General features: G+C 43.8%; 1 protein-coding gene across 1 annotated transcript in view; it reads right to left on the bottom strand.

Moving 5' to 3' along the window:
- The window catches only part of LOC140212370 (rab effector MyRIP-like), a 349,832-nt gene that overhangs the window by 108,676 nt on the left and 216,622 nt on the right, over positions 1 to 24,534 (bottom strand). Inside the window, exons 3-4 of the mRNA XM_072283082.1 lie at positions 5,398 to 5,534; positions 2,967 to 3,038 (exon numbers count right to left, since the gene is read on the bottom strand). Of these exons, the coding sequence (XP_072139183.1) occupies positions 2,967 to 3,038; positions 5,398 to 5,534 (209 nt within the window). The remainder of the gene's footprint in view (positions 1 to 2,966; positions 3,039 to 5,397; positions 5,535 to 24,534) is intronic.

The raw sequence follows: 24,534 nt of genomic DNA, 5'->3' as shown, positions 1-24,534 counted from the left end.
CACGCTTGGTCAAAGAAAGGTCGTCACGGCCTTGTTAAATGAAAGGAAAAAGGCGAGTAAGGGTCATAGTCATGCATCACAGAAACAGGGACTTTGGTCCACCAACTCCATGCTAATCATCACCCACCAATTCAATTCCAAAACAAATCTCATTTTTGGTGGGCTGCAATCATTGCGAGGAGTCATTCATTGGTGAGTGGTTTAAAAAGAGCTTGACCATTCGGAACTTCCCAGCAGACTGCAGTCGTTCGTTGGTGATACAGCACAAGGCTTAAAAAGGTCGCTTAGGCACCCGGCAGGGTCATTGTTAGAGTGGACAGGCTTTGGTTCACAGGCTTAGGTGAGAACAGGGCGCAGGAAAGATGTGATGTGATGTAAGACTCAATTGCTGGGGAGACAGGAGACAGGAGATTCTGCGACTGCAAAAGAGACACCAGGATAGTGTGCTGTCTCCCAGACACTCCTGCTTCCAGACACCAGGATAGTGTGGCATCTCCCAGACACTCCTGCTGGAATTTCTGGAAGCAACTTGGAAAGCGCTGTATAGATATATCCCAAAGAAGAATAAGTATGCTAAAGGGAGGATTAGGCAACTGTGGTCGACAAGGGGAATCAATGACAGCATAAAAACAAATGAGAGTGCATATAATGTAGCAAAAAATAGTGGGAAGTTAGAGGATTCAGAAGATTTTAAAAAAGCAACTAGAAGAGCCATAAGGAGAGAAAAGATAAAATATTAAAGTAAGCTAGCTCATAATATAAACGATCATACAAAAAGTTTTTCAGATATAACAGAGTAAAAGAGATGTGAGTGTAGATATTGGACCACTGGAAATGATGCTGCAGACAAAGTAATGGGGACAAAGAAATGGCTGATGAACTGAACAAGTATTTTGTGTCAGTCTTCATTGTGGAAGATACCAGCAGTATGACAGAAATTGGAGTGACAGGGGGCAGATTACCAAGCAGTTGAAAGGTCTGAAGGTGGATAAGTCACCTGCACCAGATGGACTACACTCCAGGGTTCTGAAAGTGATCGCTGAAGAGATAGTGGAGACATTAGTAAGCAGCTTACAAGAATCACTTGATTCTGGAATGATTTGGAGAAGTGGAAAATTGTAAATGTTACTCTACTCTTTAAGAAGGGAGGGAGGCAGAAAAAAAGAAATTTATAGGCCCATTAGCCTGATCTCTGTGTTTGAGAAGATGTTGGAGTCCGTAATTAAGAATCGAGTTTCAGTGAACTTAGAGGCCCATGATAAAGTCTGCATGGAAAACCTTGCAGGGAATTCTATGGGGATTTCCCTTGAGGGGAAATCTTGCTTGAGAAATCTGTTGGAATTCTTTGAGGAATATCAAGCAGAATAGACAAAGGAGAGTTAGGGGATGTTGCTTATTTGACATGGTGCCTCACATGAGGCTGCTTTTGAATTTAAGAGCCCATGGTATTACAGTAAAGTTACAAGCATGGATAGAAGATTGGGTAACTGGCAGGAAGCAAAGAGTGAAAATAAAGAGGGGGGCTAATGTGATTGGCTAGTAGTGTTCCGCAGGGGTTGCCATTGGGACCGCTTCTTTTCACATCATACGTCAATGGCTTGGATGCTGCAACTGACGGCTTTGAGGCCAAGTCTGCAGATGATGCAAAGATAGGTGGAGGGGCAGGTAATGTTGAAGAAGCAGGGTTTCTGCAGGAGAACTTAGACAGATTGAGAGAACGGGCAAAGAAGTGGCAGATGGAATATAGTGGAGGGAAGTGTATGGTCAAGCACTTCCACGGAAGGAATAAAGGTATAGACAATTCTCTAAATGGGGAAAAAATTCAAAAATCGGAGGTGCGAAGAGACTGGCAAGTCCTTGTGCAGATTCCCTAATGGTTAATTTGCAGGCTGAGTTGGTGGTAAGGAAGGGAAATGCAATATTAGCATTCATTCTGAGAGGACTAGTGTATAATATCAAGCTTTATAAGGCACTGGTCAGACCGCACTTGGAGCAGTTTTTGACCATTTATCTGAGAAAAGATGTGCTGGCATTGACAGGGTCCGAGGGAGGTTCACAAGAATGATTTCAGGATTGAAAGTGTGAACATATGAAGAGCATTTGATGAGTTTAGAAAAATGAAGGCAAATCTCATTGAAACCTATTGAATATTGAAAGGCTTAGATAGAGTCAATGTGGAGAAGATGTCTCCTGTAGTGCACGAGTCCGGGACCTGAAGGCCCAGCCTCAGAATAGAAGAACTTCCATTTAGAACAAAGGTGAGGGGGAATTTCTTTAGCCAGGAAATACTGAATGTGTGGAATTCATCGCCAGGGATGGCTGTGGAGTCCAAGACATTGACACATTTAACGCAGAGGTTAATAGCCTCTTGATTAGTAAGGGTATCAAGGCTTACAGGGAGAAGGTAAGGTACTGGGGATCAGATGGGTAATAAATCAGCCATGGTGGAATGGTGGATGAGCTCTGATCAGCTGAATGGTCTCATTCTGCTCCAATGTCTTATTGTCTTATTCTATTTACATTCACTTCAGCTCTCAATGGATTCTACAACTCACCTGCACAGCTCTATGATCCCACCACCTGACAGACAGAGCAACAGCAGGGCAGCAGAATGCTGGACAGGAAGATAGGAATTACTCCCAACAACTTCAGACAATACCACACTGCCTCTACTCAGAGCTATCAACTCAGCCTCCCCTCTTCGGGTATTGTTGATTGACTTGATCCAGCGCCTACAGTCACAGTCTCTAAGACTGAGCCACAGGAGTTCATGGCTCTGGTGACTGAGCTTTATCAACTCCTCCATTAATACCTCTCTCCCTCTGGGCCACATCATAGTGCCAACCCCGTGTTGAGGGAAGAAGGCTTGAAATTCATTATAATATCACTTGAAGAACTCAACATGAAAAGAGATAAATCAGGATTTTCAATCCATTTACAACTTATCACTAACTATATAAACTCACCATCTGTCTGTCTGCACCCACTGCCACAGGTCTGCTCTTCATTATCTTGGCTGCCATCAAGAACATTGTCTCCTGCACAGAACAGAATATTCAGGCACCGAGTGAGGGAACAGAATATTCAGGCACCGAGTGAGGGAACGGAATATTCAGACACCGAGTGAGGGAACGGAATATTCAGACACCGAGTGAGGGAACAGAATATTCAGGCACCGAGTGAGGGAACGGAATATTCAGACACCGAGTGAGGGAACAGAATATTCAGGCACTGAGTGAGGAAACAGAATATTCAGACACCGAGTGAGTGAACAGAATATTCAGGCACCGAGTGAGGGAACGGAATATTCAGGCACCGAGTGAGGGAACAGAATATTCAGACACCGAGTGAGGGAACAGAATATTCAGGCACTGAGTGAGGGAACAGGATACTCAGGCATCAAGTGAGGGAACATTGTCTCCTGCACAGAACAGAATATTCAGACACTGAGTGGAGGAAGCTGACTCAAGAGAATGTAAATGCTGGAATCTGGAGCCGTGAACAAATTGCTGCCACATGAGGCAGCACCTGTCGCGGTGAAAGGATTGTCGAAGTTTTGGGATGAACTCCTGTGTCAGGATTAACAGGACTAGGAGTGGAAAGGAGTGGAAGCCAGAGTAAAGAGGAGAAGTGGAGTTGTGGAGGATGATGAGCAGAGGTCTGTGGTTTCCACATTGATCTCATTACTCACCTCCACAATCCCAAGAGAATGCTTCAGTAACAATCAAATAGAGTTCGATGCTAGGCAGCCGAGGCAGGTGACCTCAAACAGGAAGGATTTACAGACTGCCTTCAATAAAAAGGTGGAGATGTTTTATTTCTGAACAGTTGTCAGTGGTGGAGTGATTAAATTCAGGAGTGAGCAAGAGGCCTGGATTAGAGCAACACAGATAGGGAAGTGCAGGAATCTGGTTTCGGAAGTGCACATTAATCTGTGATGTCATTAATACTTAAAGTCAGCCCTCTAACACCCTGTTCCCCATCGCAGGGCCCAGGCCTGGGCGCGGAGATATCAGGGGTAGCGGGATGGAGAAAATGGTGAAGCATCATAGATTTAAAATTAAGGCATTTGCTTAATTTACCACTGGAGTGAGTCAGCAGGCTCAGAGTTCTGGGTGAATGTGACAGTCCATGCTAGGTCAGCAGAGGCTTAGATCACTGTTCAGGAGCTTGGACACATGTCAGGTACATATTGTAGTACTTAGGTCTAGAAGATGAAACAACATCCTCATCCCACCTGTGTTCTTTGGAGTGACTGGGAGCTTCAGTGAGCCAATAGAAGACAGTAGTGTGCTGTGCCTCCCTGAGGTGAGATGACAGAACTATTAGAGCGGTAAATTTTCATAGCACTTTCCATCCCATGCTGAGTGCAGTTCCACTGAGGCCACTGTGCATAATAGGTCCAGCAATGCTGAACGTGCAGGTGTGAAAAGTATTAGACATGCACCAAACCTCAATGGAGGGTCTGCAATGGAAAGGATGAGCAGTTTTGAGTGCTTGGTCGTCAACATTTCGGAAGATCAATCCTGGGCCCAGGATGTAATGACAAACAAGTTGCAGAAGCATCTCCACTCCTTTTAAAAGTTTTGGGATATTCGGCATGTCAACAAAGACTCAGATAAACTTCTAAAGATATAGACTGGAAAGCTTTCTGACTGGTTGCATCACAGAAGACCCCAAAGGAATGCTACAGAGAACGGTGGACTTGGCCAGTTCCATCATCAAGGACATCTACCAAAGGCAATATCTCAGGAAGACAACATCCAGCATTGAGGACTCTCACCATCTAGGCCAAGCCTTTTTTCTAGTGCCGCCATCAAGCAGAACGTACTGGGTCCTGAACACCACACCTCAAGGTTCAACAAGAGCTCCATCCTCACTGCCATCAGGTTCTTGAACAAACCTCCAAACTAACTCAGATTAGATTTCTGTGTTTCTTTCTCTCAACTATTAGTAATGTAATTGCACTTATTTTTTCCGTGTTGGTGTGTAAATCTATAATTTAAGTTTATATTAACTTATGTTTGTAATATACTTCGCTGAAAAGAGAAGACTTTTGTAGCATTTCTATCCTGTGTATCTTTGCCAATGACAATAAACTTAAACTTATTACACAACACATGAACAAGCTCTTTGGCCCAACTCGTCTTGTTGACCAAGTTGCCTACCTAAGCTAGTCACGTTTCCCTATGATTGGATGTGGATATCCATGGAAGAGAGAAGGGATAACAATCTGCCTCATAGGCAGCGCCTAATCAAAGAAGCAAAAATATGCAGATGTTGGAAACTTACAACATTGATTCTGTTTCCAACCCCATTGGTGATGTCCAGTCTGTTGAGCATTTTGAGCACTGAAATTTTTATATTACAGGGAGTGAGTAAAATTTTTATAAATACCTAGTGTAGCGGACTGGCTCCCTCTGCCTGCAAGGCGTCGCTTGTACAATGTGTGAATCACCTTGGCGCTGCCGAAGTGCTTGAACCTGCACTTGACATTATTGTAGTACCATTCCAAAGACTGGGTCCTCAGGAGCCTGGAGAAACAAGGAGCGATTCAGCCAGCTGAACAAACTGTAGTCACAAAACATTACGTATACATGATTGTGTTCAATACAATCAAACACAAACAAGTTAAATCAAAACTCACAAAATGAAAGGAACTATTTACTCAATCCAAGTAGGTGCACTCAATGCGCAGTTGTCTGATGATCATGTGACCCAAGTGCCATTTCAACCAACACTGTTGAATGCAGGTGAGATAGTGTCTCAGCCGGCCACATCTACAGGGAGAGTTAACAATTCACAAGGATGTGACTGAAGCATGTGAGGAATTTGAGGTTGAGGGAGTCGAGCATTGCTGCGGAGATGGGAAAGGTTGTGTCATGAGATGGGGGCAATATGGAACCTCACAAAGAGCTCAATCACAATGAAACAATGTATTCATATCAGTACATCAACTCACATTAATTCCTTGTCACTCCAGGGGCAAATGGGAATGAGGATTGGGTAGGGAAATGGAGTTTATGTACATTGAATGGAGGAACAGATTCAAAGGGCAAATACCTCCATCATGACACTTTTAACTTACTGCTGCATACATCCTGCTATCACAGAACTATTGAATGATGAGAGGGACTCATCACCTATCTTGTTATGGTCTTGTATCGTATTGTTTGCCGACACTGCACTTTCTCCATACCTGTAAAACTTCATTCTGCATTCTGATATTGCTTTTATTTTACTGCCTCAAACTACTTTTGTATTAGAATTATCTGTATGGTCGGCATGAAAAAGAAAGCTTTTCATTGCATTGGAGTACATGTGACAATAATACATCAACTTACCAATTTATCTGCAGAGGAGATTTACAAGGTCGTTACCTGGATTGGGGATTATGCCTTATGAGAATAGGTTGAGTGAACTTGGCCTTTTCTCCTTGGAGCAACGGAGGATGAGAGGTGACCTGATAGAGGTGTATAAGATGATGAGAGGCATTGATCGTGTAGATAATCAGAGGCTTTTTCCCATGGCTAGCATGAGAGGGCACAGTTTTAAGGTGCTTGGAAGTAGGTACAGAGGGGATGTCAGGGGTAAGTTTTTTACACAGAGAGTGGTGAGTGTGTGGAATGGGCTGCTGGCGACGGTGGTGGAGGCGGATATGATAGAGTCTTTTAAGAGACTCCTGGACAGGTACATGGAGCTGAGAAAAATAGAGGGCTATGGGTAACCCTAGGTAATTTCTAAAGTAAGGACATGCTCAGCACAGCTTTGTGGATCAAAGGGCCTGTATTGTGCTGTAGGTTTTCTATGTTTCTATGTTTTTATCTTGTAAAAACAGACAAAACCTTGATATCACATAACGTGAGGCTAGTAATCATCTCTACCTTGTGTAAAATGCAACTAGCACATGATGTGGGTCGTTTTATAATGATGTCTGTGCAGAACAGTACGTAGCACACAGGAGGCTAGAGGTGCAGCATGATGAATCTTCACTGAACTAGCACCAGTTCATTAATCACAACAATCACCACCACAAATATAGCAGCAAACAGGTTCCCACAGACCTATACAAAACAGGTATGAAACTGGTACGACACAAAGTGGCTGCTCTTTGGGTTTGCAGCTTCACCCAGACAAACTGATTGTAAAGTGTGAAAGCTGAATAAAATGAAAGGACTAATAAAGGGGAAATAAAATGATAATTTGAGAAGTGACCCTTCCTGTGGGGAAAAGATGATAAATAAGTGCCGGTGCATGGATGATTTAATGATAGTCACAGTGTTAAAGAGAAAGACACTATCCTTCCTCATCTCCAGATGATCCAAATCTTATCACGAAAATCCTGCTTGATCAGTTTGTTCAAATTCTTTGAGGAAATAACAGACAGGATGGACAAAGGAATGGCAGTGGATGCTGCTTATTTGAGTAAAACCAGGCCATTCAGCCCACCTAGTCTGCTCCTCCATTTGATCATTCTCATCATGTGCGTCCAAGTACACTGAAACCTCTTTTTTAATAATAGACTCTAAAATCTTTGTAACCACTGAAGTCAGGATAACATACGTATACTTTCCTTTCTTTTGCCTCCCGCCCTTCTTAAAGAGTAGAGTGACATTTGGAATTTTCCAGTTCTCTGGAACCATTCCAGAATCTAGTGATTTTTGAAAGATCTTTACTAATGCCTTCACAATCCCTTCAATAACCTTTTTTGAGCCCTCAGGTGTAGTCCATCTGGTCCAGGTGACTTATCTACCTTCAGACCTTTCAGTTTCCCGGGTGTTCTATCCACCGTGTGACTGTTTTTTGGTCTGTCATGTTACATCTCACACAGCCATGTTTCTGGCTCCACTTAACGCTCTATTGTAGAAAGGTACGATGTGGCATTGGGAACGAGCAGAGGAATCTGCTTTTCAGAGAGAGAAACAAATGCTCACTCAATCCCAAACATGAATGCATGTCAGACCAGGGATGCCAATAGTTTGTACGCTGGTACCTCCCCGTATGGTGTTGGTGCAGTGCTAACCCAGAGGAATACAGATGGTGATGAAAAGCCTGTTGCTTTTGCATCACGCACCCTCAACCCACCCAGACGAAGCTAAGCAAGCAAGCTGTTGTTTTTGGGGTCGTGTGTTTTCACCATTACCTGTACAGCCAATGTTTCGAGGCTCATACAAATCACAAACCATTGGTGGCATTGCTAGGTGAGAGCAAGGTTGTGTCACCAATGGCATCACCAAGGATGCAACGGTGGGCTGTATAACTGTCTACTCATCAGTACACAATATCTTATGTTCCTGACAGAAACAATTACACCGCACATGGCTTAAGCCATCTTTTGATATGAGAATATCCTCGACAGTGAGTACCACCGGGTGAACTAGTACGACTGATGGATTAGGTCAATGCATCTTCATTCTCCACATCTCAGGCAGTAATCACAATATGACCGAGTTCACTTTGAAATTAGAGAAGGAGAAGCTAAATTCTGATGTGTTGGTATTTCAGTGGAATAAAGGAAATTGCAATGGCAGTTGAGGGGAACTGGCCAAAGTTGACTGAAAAGAGACACTAGCAGGAATGACAGCAGAGCAGCAATGGCTAGAGTTTCTGCGAAAAATGAGGGAAGTGTAAGACAGATATATTCCAAATAAGAAATTTCCGAAGGGAAGAAGGACACTACCATGGTTGACAAGTGAAGTCAGAGCCAAAGTAAAAGCAAAAGAGAGGGCACATAGGAAGCCAAAGCTAGCGGGAAGATAGAAGATTGGGAAGATTTAAAAACTCGCAGAAGGAAACTAAGAAGGTCACTAGGAAGGAAAAAATGAATTATGAAAGGAAGCTGGCGACTAATATCAAAGAAGATACTAAAAACTTTTTAAAGTATATAGAGGGCAAAAGAAAATTGAGGTTAGATATAGGACCGATGCAAAATGACACTGGAGATATTGTAATGAGAGATGCAGAAATGGCAGAGGAACTGAATGCATATCTTGCATCAATCTTCACAGTGGAAGACATCTGCAGTATACCGGACATGCAAGAGTATCAGGGAAGTGAAGTTTGTGCAGTGAAAATTATGACTGAGAAGTTGCTCAGGAAGTTTAATGGTCTGAGGGTGGATAAATCTCCTAGACCTGATGGAATGCACCCTCGGGTTCTGAAGAAAGTAGCCGGAGAGATTGCGGAGGCATTAACAATGATCCTTCAAGAATCAATGGATTCTGGCATTGCACCAGTTGACTAGAAAATTGCAGCAGAAAGGAAACTATAGGCCTGAAAACCTGACATCAGTGGTTGGGAAGTTGTTGGAATCAATTGTTAGGGATAAGATTATGGAGTACCTGGAGGCACATGACAAGATAGGCCAAAGCCAACATGGTTTCCTCAAAGGAAAATCCTGCCTGACTAACCTGCTGCAATTTTTTGAGGAAATTACAAGAAGTGGAGAAAATGAAGATGCAGTAGATGTGGTGTACTTGGATTTTCAGAAGGCCTTTGACAAGGCTGCATAGCAAGATAAGATCCCATGGAATTACAGAGAAGTTACTAGCATGGGTGGAGCATTGGCTGATCGGCAGAAAACCAAGAGTGGGAATAAAGGGATCCTATTCTGGCTGGCTGCCGGTTACCAGTGGAGATCCACAGGGGTTGGTGTTGGGACCACTGCTTTTTACGATGTATGTCAATGACTTGGACTATTGGATTAATGGATTTATGGCTAAATTTGGAAATGATCCAAGGATAGATGGAGGAGCAGGTAGTGTTGAGGAAACAGAGAGCCTGTAGAGAGACTTAGACAGTTTAGGGGAATGGGCAAAGAAGTGGCAAATGAAATACCATGTTGCAAAGAGTATGGTCATGCATTTTGGTGGAAGAAATAAACGGGCAGACTATTATTTAGATGGGGAGAGAATTCAAAATGCAGAGATGCAAAGGGACTTGGGAGTCCTTGTGCAGGATATCCTAAAGGTTCACCTCCAGGTTGAGTCGGTTGTGAAGAAGGCGAATACAATATTGGTATCCATTTCAGGAGGTATAGAATATAAGAGCAGGGCTGTGATATTGAGGCTCTATAAGGCACTCGTGAGACCACACGGAGTATTGTGTGCAGCTTAGGGCTTCTTATTTTAGAAAGAATATACTGACATTGGTGTGAGTTCAGAGAAGATTCACGAGAATGATTCCACGAATGAAAGGGTTACCGTATGACGAATGTCTGGCAGCTCGTGGGCTGTATTCCCCAGAGCTCAGGAGAATGAGGAGGGATCTCATAGAAACATCCCGAATGTTTAAAGGCCTGAACTTATTAGATATGGCAAAGTTATTTCCTATGGTAGGGGAGTCTGGGACGAGGGGGCACGACTCCAGAATTGAACGATGTCCATTTAGAATAAAAATGCGGAGAAATTACTTTAGTCAGAGGGTGGTAAATCTGTGAAATTTGTTGCACGAGCAGCTGTGGAGACCAAGTCATTGGGTGCATTTAAGGCAGAGTTAGATAGGTTCTTGATTAGCCAGGGCATCAAAGGGTATGGGGAGAAGATAGGGGAGTGGGGATGACTGAAAGAAGTGAATCAACCCATGATTGAATGGCAGAGCAGACTCGATGGGCTGAATGGCCTACTTCTGCTCCTATATCTTATGGCCTTATGGTCTAAAAGAAGAAATTGAGCAAAATGTACCATTGGAACAAATAAATGGGTATGTAGAAGATGGATGGCCAGTTTGTGTGCCCAAAACTGTGCTACATTAAAATGAACTTCGCATCTACGATGGTTGTCTACTGTGGGGAACATGAAATGTAATTCCTACACAATTATGGTTCCCACCTTAGGAGAGTTACATTGCGTACATCCCGGAATATTATGTATGAAGGCACTAGACTGGAATTGCATTTGGTGGCCCAACATTGAGCACATTGTTTGTGCATGCAACCTCATGCCAGAGAGCTCAACCTTTAACACTCCCATAGCTATGTTCCATACCATTAGCCCAACAAACACTGGACACACTTACACGTAGACCACGCAGGTCCATTGGATGGTCATATGCTATTGGTAATTGTCAATGTGCATTTTTAACCGACCGACTGTGACCAGCGAGACGATGATGAACCTTGTACCCACACTATTTTGTACGCATGGAAACCCCGATACTGTGGTCTGTGATAATGTCCCTGTGTTCACCGGTGAGGAATTCAACCTATTTTACAAGGCAATGAGTTTGATTGCAACATCTTGTCACCTATCATCAAACAGCATGGCTGGAAGAGTTGTTCACACTGTCAAGCAGGGGATCCAAATGTAGAATGGGGACATTCACACCAGGCTCAACCGGCTTTTGTTCTGGTACCCAATAACCCCACAAACTGCCACAGGTTTCTCTCGGTCTGAGCTTCAGATGGCCGCAGGTTACGTTCCCAATCAGATTTATTGCGTCCCGTCTGGAGGATCGAGTAAGAGACAGACAAAAGACAATGAAAGTGCGGTACAATTCAAATATGGAACATCGGAACTTTGAGTTGGGAGATCCAGTTAGTGTTTGTCCAAATCCTGAGAGCTGAAGGTGGGTGAAATGGGAAGTTGTGCTGAAAGAGGGCTGATAAGTTAATTCAGCACTTGAGGATAGTTGTGTATGTTGCAGACATCTAGACCAATTCAGGAGATGGCCGAGTGAACCCCTTGTTCCAGAACGTGCTGGTGAACAAGGTGGGTTAGCACTGCAACCTAGCGAAGTAGAATCCCCAGTTTAAAGCACTGGATCCAGACAAACACTCCAGTCTGGGGTTTCAGGAATGCACCCATCAGTGTGGACCAGATAAACACTGGAATAATATCAAGCTGGTTTCAACCAAAACCTTACAGGTGAGAGCTGTCTTATCCACCAGGTGACATCACAATATTAGTCGATTTGCGGGATTATCCATCTATCAATTAACATCAATCCTGTGAATGTGACTCTGTTCATTGCTTCCTGCATGACTATGAGTCAAACAAACCTATTTGGCACACTGTACATGGCAAACAATCTGTGTCACTGTACACTGTAAATGTTTTCTGCATCACTGTACACAGTAAACGATCTGCGTCACTGTACACGGTACACGCTCTGCGTCACTGTACACGGTAAATGATCTGCATCACTGTACACAGTAAACGCTCTGTGTCACTGTACATGGTAAACAATCTGCGTCACTGTATATGGTACACGCTCTGCATCACTGTACATGGTAAATGCTTTCTGCGTCACTGTAAACGGTAAACGATCTGCGTCACTGTACACGGTAAACGCTCTGCTCTACTGTACACAGTAAACGCTTTCTGTGTCACTGTACACGGCAAACGCTTTGTGTCACTGTACACGGTAAACGCTCTGCTCCACTGTACACAGTAAACGCTTTCTGTGTCACTGTACACGGCAAACGCTTTGTGTCACTGTACACGGTAAACATTCTGCGTCACTGTATACGGTAAGTGTTCTGTGTCACTGTACACAGTAAACGATCTGTGTGACTTGTCACGTAGCCCGTAATGGGTTAAAGAACCAGCAGAAATGGAAAACACCTGGGAGTCTGGTATTGCTGTTTATTAAAGCTGGTTTATTAGTAACTACGCAATACAGTAGCATAAAATCAGATAAATCAAACAGGTGAACAGTGTTACGTGTATATATGTGTGTAAATATAACTCCCAAACTATTGAGCTCGGGGGAAACAAGGCTTAGAGTCTTGAGATGGTAAAGTATAAAAGTTCAGTTCATCCACAGAATAGGTGATGAGAGAGAGATATTTGTAATCCAGGGTAAATGTCGAGAGAGGGCAATTAAGTCGATATTCCACAGATTCCATGACAGCAATACAAGTTAACAATAGTAGTAGGTTTTATCTCCCAAGTTGTTCCACTCCACACAAAAAGTATCACTGACAGTGATCTTCAACGAATATCCTTTCAACGCAAGTGGTACCACACCCGAATTCAGCTACAGATCATCCCAAAGTGGTGGCCACAGGATACTCAAACAGAATCCACATATGGATTATCACCAACAGTAGTTTATCACAAAGGGGACTCTCTTCAAGGGAGCCACCACCCAGGCAAGGGTCGACACACCAGTAGATTCCACAAGGTTACCCCAAACACACAACACGATAGCCACTTATCCAGTTCCACGACATACGAAATAACGCCAACAGTGATTTGCCACAGGGGTGCCTTTCTTCAGTGAACTACCACACCCAGACAAGGGTAACACACAAGTGGCATTCACAAACGATCTGTGTCACTGCACATGTTAAACGATCTGTGTACACGGTAAATGTTCTGTGTCACTGTACAAGGTAAACGATCTGTGTCACTGTACACAGTAAACAATCTGCTCCAATTGCCAGGTTTCTCTTTATTTGTAACACCGAGCACCTTCTCTTTAATAATAACAACTACACTCGTGTGTAATCCTGACTCTCAAATTTCTGGCACGCTGCTGGTGTTTTCCACCATGAAAACTTGCACAAAATACTGACTTCTGTATTTTTGTCCTCCACTCCCACCTTTCTAATGTCATGTTCCAGACTTCATTCTTGCCTCCTTTTGTATATATCAGGAAAAAACTGCACCATGGATGCTCCCAACCAACGTTCCCTCTAGTCAGTGTGCGCAAAAATCTTATGCTGTGCAATTTTTTTCCTGTGACAAACGAATGCACACATGGCACAGTTTATGTAGGTTTACAAAATATTTGACATAAAACTGCACAGAATAACAACAAAATAACATACATATTTAAGTCACTCAGTTATTTTTTCTCTCTCCTGTCTTTGGCATTTACCCATTCTTTGTCAACTCTATCTAGACTAATAGAACTTCCATCCAATTGATAGCTTTTGATTCTCATTAACATATCCAAATGACATTCACCTAAACGGTTTCTCGGCTTGTTTTTGAGTTGATTCATTTGGCTAAAGCCTCGCTCAGTCCGCACTAAACACAAGAAAGGTCCTCCTAATGTCCATCAACTGTGCAAGGTCGCAAAACTGTTCATTTTGAAGTACAAATGCCACCATTTGAGCAAAGTTTGAAATCAGTTTGGATTTAATTTTTTCTTGCATGGAAAACTTGAAATCATTAAACTGTCTAACAACCACAGTATTTTCAGCTAGAAAATCATGATATTTTAGACATAAGGCATTAATTTGTTCATCGCCAAATGTGAAGTCACAATCTGCAATTGCGGAGAAATCAAAAGTTGACCATTCTTGCACCTTATCTTCAGGAAACCTTTCTTCTAAATGAACACAAAGACTATTTATAAAAGTCAACAGCGAACTTGTATCTACTGTGATGTTTTCTTCAGGTTGTTGACTTAACAAAACTTTAACTTTGTAACTCCTTGAAACATTGTCTCACAGATTCTCCTTTCTTATCTTGTTAATTTTGCCTCGCGCAAAATGAAGTGAATCAATTAGTGTCAGGCCACTCTTTTGCAGAATCTTGCACAGTACAGCCAGTTCATCAAAGACATCACTTCAAACCTGTAAAGCTACTTTGTATGAGATGTTTATCAATTTCTTGTGACAGTATTTAGCTACAGGGTCATTTGACTGATCTTCTTCAAAGTATGTGATCAGTGCCTCATAATTTTTTATTATTGCCTGCAATGCAAAGTGTCTAGATAACCATCTGACTTCATTAAGTGGTCTGAAAGCAACAGCTTTATTTTCAGAGGCCTCCGCAATTTCTTTAAATTTGCATCTTTTAACTGCAGATCGAGAAAACATTATATAGATTGTATTCATCAAAATTTTTAATGTCTCTGATTAATTTGACTTCTTTCCATGCATCACAAATCCGCAGATCTTCACGATGTGCTACACAGTGTTGCTGCACTAAGTGTGGAATGTCCTGTTTAAGTCTTGTTGCAACACCATTAACTCTGCCCAACAGTACTGACGCACCATCAGACGTAAACATCACCATTTTATGGAGGTCAAGTTTCTTCTCTTCATAAAGCTGCCTGATCGCTAAAACAATAGAAGAAACATCACACGCCTGCAGCAGAACTATTCCGCCAAAAAACGTTTTATAAACAGTACAATCTTTCGGTCTGAACTCGAAGTACAGAATGAGACATTTGTTGACAGATATGATTGTGGTTTTATCAACTGCTAACGTATGAAAATCTGCTGATGCTATTTCTTCAAACATTTCTTTCTGAACAATATAGTTGATAATCTCCAGAAATTCAAACGCATAATTTTTGCTTTGCCAGCTGTCTGGGAGTTGAACATACTGTTACGTACCCCGTAACTGGGTTGCCAAACCAGCAGAAATGGACCACTAGTTGGAGACTGGCTTAACAGAAACTAATAAAGTTTTATTAAAGAAATAAGTAATACAGTACTCTAATCGTAAGGATATAAATGCAACAGGTTAGCAATGATAATACACACGTGTACATAGAACTAGGGTAATAGGAATCAACCAAGCTCTATCGCAGTCTAGGGGTAAAATGATCAGTCTTAAGTGACGCAGAGTTCAGTTCAGCTTAGTACAGTTCGCAGTAATCGCTGTTGTGCTGTTGGAGAGAGAGAGAGAGAAATGCAAATTGGATTCAGGCAGACCTTTGATGTTCACAGGTGGTTTCGGGCGGACCCTTTTATGTCTTCTGTGGTCACCGACTGTGACCCCTCCGTTCCAGATACGACCGTTCTTCCACGGTGAACTCGGCACCCAGGCAAGGGCGGACACACACACCAGGTTCCCACTGATCGTACCCTTTTCACCCTGTGCGTCTATAGTCGCTTCCCGCGAACCAGACCTCCAACTCCTACCAACTTGTGGGGGCACACCGCTCTTCCAGGGTCTCGTTATCTCGTGATTTTGTGGTGTGTCGTCATGCCTTAGTGAACCTGTTCTTTTTATCCCCCTGCTGGGGTATCACCTGTCCATCAAACTTCAAACAGTTCAGGTTCAAAGCAACCGGTCTGTCAATACTCTGAATTGTGTCTCTTTTCGTTAATCTCTCTCCTCTCTCATTAACATTTTGAACGTTTCTCCATTCGTCTCCCTTATCTCTCTCATCAGCATCAATCGTCTGATAACTTGGTTTGTCATCACACCCCTATCCTTCAAAGGATTTTTACCGGGGTAAAAATTATGAGCATGAATACATTATTAGATACACACTAATATACAGGGTCATCAGCTATAAGGCTAATACAGAGAACTTTAAGTTTTCAACACCTTGACAGACAGTCAGCAATCACATTGTCCGTTCCTTTTATATGTTTTATTTTAATACCAAATTCCTGTAAGACCAGGCTCCAACTTAGCAACCTTTTGTTTTTATCCTACATAGTGGCCAAAAACACTAATGGGTTGTGATCAGTGTAAATTATCAGTGGTTTCCGTGTCGGACAAATATAAACCTCAAGATGTTGTAATGCCAGTATGATGGCCAGTAACTCCTTTTCCACAGTGGAATAATTTCTCTGATGGATATTAAATTTCTTAGAAAAATAAGCCACTGGGTGGTCAATCTCCTCTTTATCTGTCTGTAACGGCACCACCCCGGATGCTTCATCACTAGCATCTGTTGCTAGGGAGAAGGGTTTTGAAAAGTCAGGCACATTCAGCACAGGATGGTGACACAGAATTGCCTTCAGACTCTCGAAGGCTTGTTGACAAAGGTCGTTCCACACAAACCTCGCATTCTTTGGCAAGAGCTTAGTAAGAGGGAGGGTAATATCCGCAAAATTTTTGCAAAACTTGCTATAGTACCCCACCATCCCCAAGAACCTTCTCAGGGCTCTCTTGTCTGTCGGAGTGGAAACTTCCGAGATAGCCTGCACCTTATCCTGCATCGGAGCCAGCTGCCCCTGTCCTACCACAAATCCCTTATAAGTGAACTTCGCGTGGCTGAATTCACTTTTTGCAAGGTTCACTGTCAGGTTGGCTTCAGACAGCCGTTTAAACAGTTCCACAATGTGCTCCTCCCACGTGTCACTCCAGACCACTAAATCGTCAATATACGCTTCTGTGTTCTTTATCCCCTTTGTCACTGAATTAATCATCCTTTAGGGGTGTTGCTTACTAGGCTGACCTGATGTGACAACAACACCATGTCCCCTTTGCATCGCCTCGGGACATCTGGACGTACGTGTGCGTGCCGTTTAATTAGCTTTATCAGCGGCTCGCTCTGTTCAGGGGTTAAGAGAGAGACCTTATCAGCAAAGCTAGCCAAAACAACAGACTTCTCCCATCTGGTCGGCACCATGCTTATCTTTTCAAAATGGGTTTTCCCCTTATCAGGTGGCACCCTAGCCTCATTAATTTTCGTGATAACACCGACTAGGTCTGCTCTCTTATCGTGGCAAGCTGTTAGCATATCAATAGCCTGTAACTGTGTTAGCTCACGTCTACAATAGTCAATAGCATCCTTCCTCCTGTGCGGCCAGTAAAACTCTTTCATGATGCTATCGACTGTCTTCCTCACCCCAAAATGTCCACCGAGGGGTATCTTGTGGGCCAGGTTAAAAATCTCATCCCCATAAATTTTTGGCACTACCACCTGGTGCACCACCCCCCATTCCTCATCTGCGGGCACAGTACTTGGTCTCCATTTCCTCCTTAGTACTCCCTCCTTCACATAATAGCCCACTGGCTCCCTTTTTAATTCTGCTTCAGGGAGAGCTGTCTCCGTCAAAACCATTAGCTCCTCGTCTTGCTCCTGTGTCTGTATAAATTCCTTCCTTGCTGATGATAAGTCTAACTCAACTCCCTTACTTCCTTCCGTTTTACTATGCTTCTTCTTTTCACTTTCTAACTCCTCCTGGTACAAGGCTGGTAAAAATGTCTCCGCTAAATCTACATTCGCTTCGGCAGCCTTCTGGGACATGTGCTGAGTCACTGCGCAAACGGGATAAACCTGTGAGTCCACGGGCGGGGCTTCAATGCTGGCAGGCTGGCTTGTCAGTTTTACTGCTGAGTACACACTTCCACTGGCGAGGTCATTACCGAGTAAGACCTCCACGTCTTCCAGCGGTAGTTTGGGCCTCACCCCGATCGTGACCGGTCCGGAGACCAAGTCGCTTTTTAGGTGTATCTGGTGCAAAGGTACTGCTTCAGTCCTTTTCCCAATGCCTTTTATCACCCTGACCTCCCCAGTCTCGGTCTCTGAACTAAAGTCTAAAACACTTCTTAAGGACTTGACAAGCTCCAATGTCTCTCCAGATCCGTACTGGAACGGGGTTTAACCCCTCCTTCACCGACACCAATCCGGCCGAGATAAACTTATCGCGCCCTTCCTGAACTTCATCAGACCTCTTCTCTCCTAGCAGTTTGTTTACCAGCTCAATACAGCCAGTCAGAACTGTCGTTTTCCCTTTCCCCGTCTCCTTCTTTGGGGCAAAGCACCTGGACGCAAAGTGACCGGCTTTCCCACAATTATAGCATACGACCCCAGCAGACTTCCTACCAAACTGCTCCTGGTCTTCCTTATCCTTCTCACTAGAGACTTTTCTGGCAGACTCTCTCCACCCTCTTGACTACCCTTCTGGTAGCATTTACTCGGAGTAAACTTCGCTTTGTGCATTAACGCGTATTCATCCGCTAACTTAGCAGTTGCGGCTAAGGTTTCTGCCTCTTTCTCATCTAGGTAGGGTCTCATACCTTCAGGGACACAACCTTTAAATTGCTCAATCAGTATTAGCTGTAGCAGTCTGCCATAATTCCCAATGACCCCTTTCGAGGCACACCAACACTCACAATACATCTGCATCTCACGGGCAAACTCTAAATACGTGCGACCCCATTGCTTCCTCACATTCCGGAACCTCTGTTGGTATGCCCCCGGGACCAACTCATAAATCCTGAGTATGGCCTCTTTCACCACCTCATACCTCTAGGCATCTTCTGCGGACAATGCCGAGTAAGCTTGTTGAGCTTTTCTTTTAAGTACGCTCTGAAGCAAAACAACCCACTTATCCCTCGGCCAGTCCTGACTTGCAGCGACTTTTTCAAAATGTAGAAAGTACTGATCAACATTGGCCTCCTCAAGTGGGGGGACCAGCCTAACCTCCTGGGTCGCCCTGAACCCTCCACCTTCGTTCAGCATGGGCCCCTGCGCTAGCGTCATCCTTAACTTCTCCAGTTCAAGTTCCCTGTCCTTCTGCTTCTCTCTAGCTTCTCGTTCTAACTGCCTGTCCCTCTCTCCTTGTTCCAGCTGTTTTACCCGGAACACACGCTCGAGTCTCAATTTTTCCATCTGCAGCTGTACTGCTTCTCCACCAGGTTTGCCCATAGATACCACCTCCAGCTCCCCTTGGGGAAACACACCTTTAGATACATAGTGCTCTATGATAGCTCTGTGCATCTCTGCTTTCCTCATTGTCGACTTCCCCTTAAAAAGATTCAACCGTTTGGCCACAGTTGCCAATTCTGAGTTCCTGGCAACCTCTAATGCCTCCAAGGTTGGCGCCTTTAGAAATTCCTTAATCTCCATTTCTGCTGTTTTCCCTTTCTTTCTTTCGGGAATTTTAACCCAATCAATTTACCCAGTCCCAAATTTGGCGTTCAAAATCGCGGACGAGATCCCCACTTATGTTACATACCCCATAACTGGGTTGCTAAACCAGCAGAAATGGACCACTAGTTGGAGTCTGGTTTAACAGAAACTAATAAAGTTTTATTAAAGAAATAAGTAACACAGTACTCTAATTGTAAGGATGTAAACGCAACAGGTTAGCAATGATAATACACACGTGTACACAGAACTAGGGTAACAGGAATCAACCAAGCTCTATCGCAGTCTAGGGGTAAAATGATCAGTCTTAAGTGACACAGAGTTCAGTTCAGCTGAGTACAGTTCGCAGTAATCGCTGTTGTGCCGTTGGGGGGGGAGAGAGAGAGAGAGAGAGAGAGAGAGAGAGGGAGAGAAATGCAAATTGGATTCAGGCAGACCTTTGATGTTCACAGGTGGTTTCAGGCGGACCCATTTATGTCTTCTGTGGTCACCGACTGTGACCCCTCCGTTTCAGATACGACCGTTCTTCCGCGGTGAACCCGGCACCCAGGCAAGGGCGGACACACACACCAGGTTCCCACCGATCGTACCTTTTTCACCCTGTGCATCTATGGTCGGTTCCCGTGAACCAGACCTCCAACTCTCACCAACTTGTGGGGGCACACCGCTCTTCCAGGGTCTCGTTATCTCTGATTTCGTGGTGTGTTGTCGTGCCTTAGCGAACCTGTTCTTTTTATCCCCCTGCTGGGGTATCGCCTGTCCATCAAACTTCAAACAGTTCAGGTTCAAAGCAACCAGTCTGTCAATACTCTGAATTGTGTCTCTTTTCGTTATCTCTCTCCTCACTTATTAACATTTTGAACGTTTCTCCATTTGCCTCCCTTATCTCTCTCATCAGCATCAATCGTCTGATAACCTGGTTTGTTGTCACAATATTTTTCCATATATTCATTAATGTGTTGAGCTGAATGTAAAGAGTTACTCATTTTAACAGCTAACAACACACTGTCGATAAGAACTTTGATCTCCTCTGGGTTTGATTGTTTTCGCTCTTGCTCATCTGCACTCAACCATAACATGTGTAGCACTCCTATAACGGGTAATGACGGGTTCTGTTGCCTGAGCTTTTGTATACTGTCCAAATGCGATTTACTTGCCAAATGATGCTTCAAAAAGTCAAGTTTCCAAATATCATCCCACTTCTTTCCACTAGCAAATTCTCCAGCAACTTTCGCATCACTACAATATAAACAGGTAACTGCAGTTTCCGAATCATACATAAATATTTCTCGTAGCTGCACATTTATGACCTCAAGAGCTTTTGGTGTAGCAGTTTCTACTATTTTGTTAAGCCATTCAACTTTAAAGAAATTTGCAGTTCTTTTGTGCTTCACGCCCTTTGCTTCTTTTGAATTCAATATTTTTTTCAATAAAAACTTAGTAAGCTATCTACAGGATTTGAAACAGATCTTTGTAAACTTTATGAAATGAACACTGTCCACCAAAGATGGCTGCCGCCGTGATGCAGCTGTACAAACTGGAACAGGAGAGGTGAGGTGATGTAAATTAGTGACGTGCATTGTGGTATTTGAAAAACCAACTAACTAGTTAACAGAATCATTTACTTAAAAGATTATTTTCAATAAGTATAATTAATTATTGGTTATTCATTACTACGTTATTTTAGGTAACTAACCTTTTAGAACCATAGAATGGTTCCTTTCCTTTGTGCACTGGTTGAAAAACGTGTGTGCGCAGACACGCACACAGCTTAGAGGGAACATAGCTCCCAAGCCTGGCTGTGAAAGGAGGGGGTTTGAGCTGTACCTGGTCATACAATCATGAATGTAGAGAGAGTTAAGCACTAGGCTAATCATGTACACTTGAGGTGTATCGATATTGATTGTCAGTGAGGAAAATATTGTTAATTTGAATGTACTGACTGTGGTCTCCTAAAGAGGAATTCAAAGCTCCAGCAGTGGAGGGAGATACAGAGGCCCGGGATTTGAAGCTTGTCGGTTAGCACTGAGGGGATGATTGTGCTGAATGCCAAGTTCTAATCAGGAAACAACAGACTGACGTTTGTATCACTATTACCTAGCTGCAGCAAAGCTGAGTGGACAGCCAGTAAGATTTCTCCACAGTAGACCAGTTGTGATGGGAGGCAGATTGCAGCAGGTCCAGATTCTTGCTTCGGCACTAATGCATTTTAGCCATGACCAACCTCTCAAGAGTACATCATCACAGTCGGTGCGATTACTGCTGAGCATAGTTGTTGCCTCAACACACCCAACATTTCAGGAATAGCTTCTTCACCTCCGCTATCAGATTTCTGAATGAACAATTAACTCATTTTCCACTCTTTTTGCCTGCTTATTTAATTTAATTTTTAGATATACTTATTATAATTTATAGTTTTTTTAAATTATTATGTATCGCGATGTATTGCTACTGCAAAGCAACAAATTTCACAACATACGCCAGTGATATTAAACTTGAGAGGGTGAAGATGTTATGGTCCTTGAACACTCCAGGGAGCTGTATCACTGCCTGGTGTAGGAACTGTACCTCCCTCCATCGCAGATCTCTACAGAGAGTGCTGCAGACAGCCCATCACATCTGCGGATGTGAACTGCCTACTGTTCACAACATTTACAGCAACAGGTGTGTAAAAAGGGCCGGAAGGATCATTGGGGACTCGATTCACCCCAACCACAAACTGTTCCATCTGCTACCATCCGGGAAATGGTACTGCAGCATAAAAGCCAGGACCAACAGGCTCCGGGACAGCTTCTTCCACCAGGCATCAGACTGATTCATTCATGCTGTTATAATTGTATTTCTATGTTAATATTGACTGTCCTGTTGTACATATTATTTATTATAAATTACTATAAATTGCAATTGCACATTTAGACAGAGACGTAAAGTAAAGATTTTTACTCCTCACGTACATGAAGGATGTAAGAAATAAAGTCAGTTCAGTTCAATTCAATTCAGCTAGCTGCTTGGCACAGGTTTCTGTACCCGGTTAGGTAAGTCTGGTGCCTGACGCCTTGCGAGGGTTCACCATCTTGAAAGATGTTCTGACTTCTGACCAAGACAGAGATCACAGGGTTACCGGATGTTGTTAGGATTCATGCAAGTGTAGTTTTAATATCCTTTTCAAAACATACTTCAAAGGTGTTTAGTTCACCGGGGAGTGAAATATCACAGCCATCCATGATGTTACGTTTTGCCTTATAGGAAATAATGGGAAGCAAACCCTGTCAGAGCTATGGTGCAAACAACAGGAATTCTGCAGATGCTGGAAATTCAAGCAAAACACATCAAAGTTGCTGGTGAACGCAGCAGGCCAGGCAGCATCTCTAGGAAGAGGTGCAGTCGATGTTTCAGGCCGAGACCCTTCGTCAGGACTAACTGAAGTAAGAGTGAGTAAGGGATTTGAAAGTGGGAGGGGGAGGGGGAGATCCAAAATGATAGGAAAAGACAGGAAGGGGAGGGATGGAGCCAAGAGCTGGACAGGTGATTGGCAAAAGGGATACGAGAGGATCATGGGACAGGAGGTCCAGGAAGAAAGACGGTGGGGTGGAACCCAGAGGATGGGCAAGGGGTATATTCAGAGGGACAGAGGGAGAAAAAGGAGAGTGAGAGAAAGAATGTGTGTATAAAAGTAAATAACAGATGGGGTACGAGGGGGAGGTGGGGCATTAGCGGAAGTTAGAGAAGTCGATGTTCATGCCATCAGGTTGGAGGCTACCCAGATGGAATATAAGGTGTTGTTCCTCCAATCTGAGTGTGGCTTCATCTTTACAGTAGAGGAGGCCGTGGATAGACATGTCAGAATGGGAATGGGATGTGGAATTAAAATGTGTGGCCACTGGGAGATCCTGCTTTCTCTGGCGGACAGAGTGTAGGTGTTCAGCAAAGCGGTCTCCCAGTCTGCGTCGGGTCTCGCCAATATATAAAAGGCCACATTGGGAGCACCGGATGCAGTATATCACCCCAGCCGACTCACAGGTGAAGTGTCGCCTCACCTGGAAGGACTGTTTGGGGCCCTGAATGGTGGTAAGGGAGGAAGTGTAAGGGCATGTGTAGCACTTGTTCCGCTTACAAGGATAAGTGCCAGGAGGGAGATCAGTGGGGAGGGATGGGGGGGATGAATTGACAAGGGAGTCGCGTAGGAAGCGATCCCTGCGGAAAGCCGAGGGGGGGGGAGGGAAAGATGTGCTTATGGTGGGATCCCGTTGGAGGTGGTGGAAGTTACGGAGAATAATATGTTGGACCTGGAGGCTGGTGGGGTGGTAGGTGAGGACCAGGGGAACCCTATTCCTAGTGGGGTGGCGGGAGGATGGAGTGAGAGCAGATGTGCGTGAAATGGGGGAGATGCGTTTGAGAGCAGAGTCGATGGTGGAGGAAGGGAAGCCCCTTTCTTTAAAAAAGGAGGACATCTCCCTCGTCCTAGAATGAAAGCCTCATCCTGAGACCAGATGCAGCGGAGACGGAGGAATTGCGAGAAGGGGATGGCGTTTTTGCAAGAGACAGGGTGAGAAGAGGAATAGTCCAGCTATGGTGCATTCGATTGTGACTCTCATTTCATCTTTTTGCCCAATCATTGAAATATTCCCACAACCAATGAACGCACTTTCAAGGGCTCTTCACCTCATGTTCTATTGCTATTTATTTATATTTGCATTCGCACAGTTTGTTGTCTCCTGCACCCCGGTTGATCTCCCTTCTTACACAGTCTTTCACTGATCCTGTTACACCTACTACTTGATAGATCCATTGAGTATGCCCACAAAAAAGTGGTGACATGGTAATAAATTTTCTTTGAATCTTGAAGTACAGCCAAGTGATCAAAGACAAGGCAAGGGAACGCATTCTTGATGGTGGTCTAACAGTGGTCAAGTGTGTCACCTCCTGGCTCCACAGGTGAGGTGGTGGTAGTTTATCAGAGTTGTCTTGAAGCTGGCTGAGTGAAGTTGCCAGAATGTACTGTCTTGTGACTGCTGG

The sequence above is a fragment of the Mobula birostris genome, chromosome 19 (assembly GCF_030028105.1).
Source record: "Mobula birostris isolate sMobBir1 chromosome 19, sMobBir1.hap1, whole genome shotgun sequence".
Taxonomy (NCBI): Eukaryota; Metazoa; Chordata; class Chondrichthyes; order Myliobatiformes; family Myliobatidae; genus Mobula; species Mobula birostris.
The sequence above is the reverse complement of the archived record's forward strand: the minus strand, read 5'-3'. Positions and strand labels throughout refer to the sequence as shown.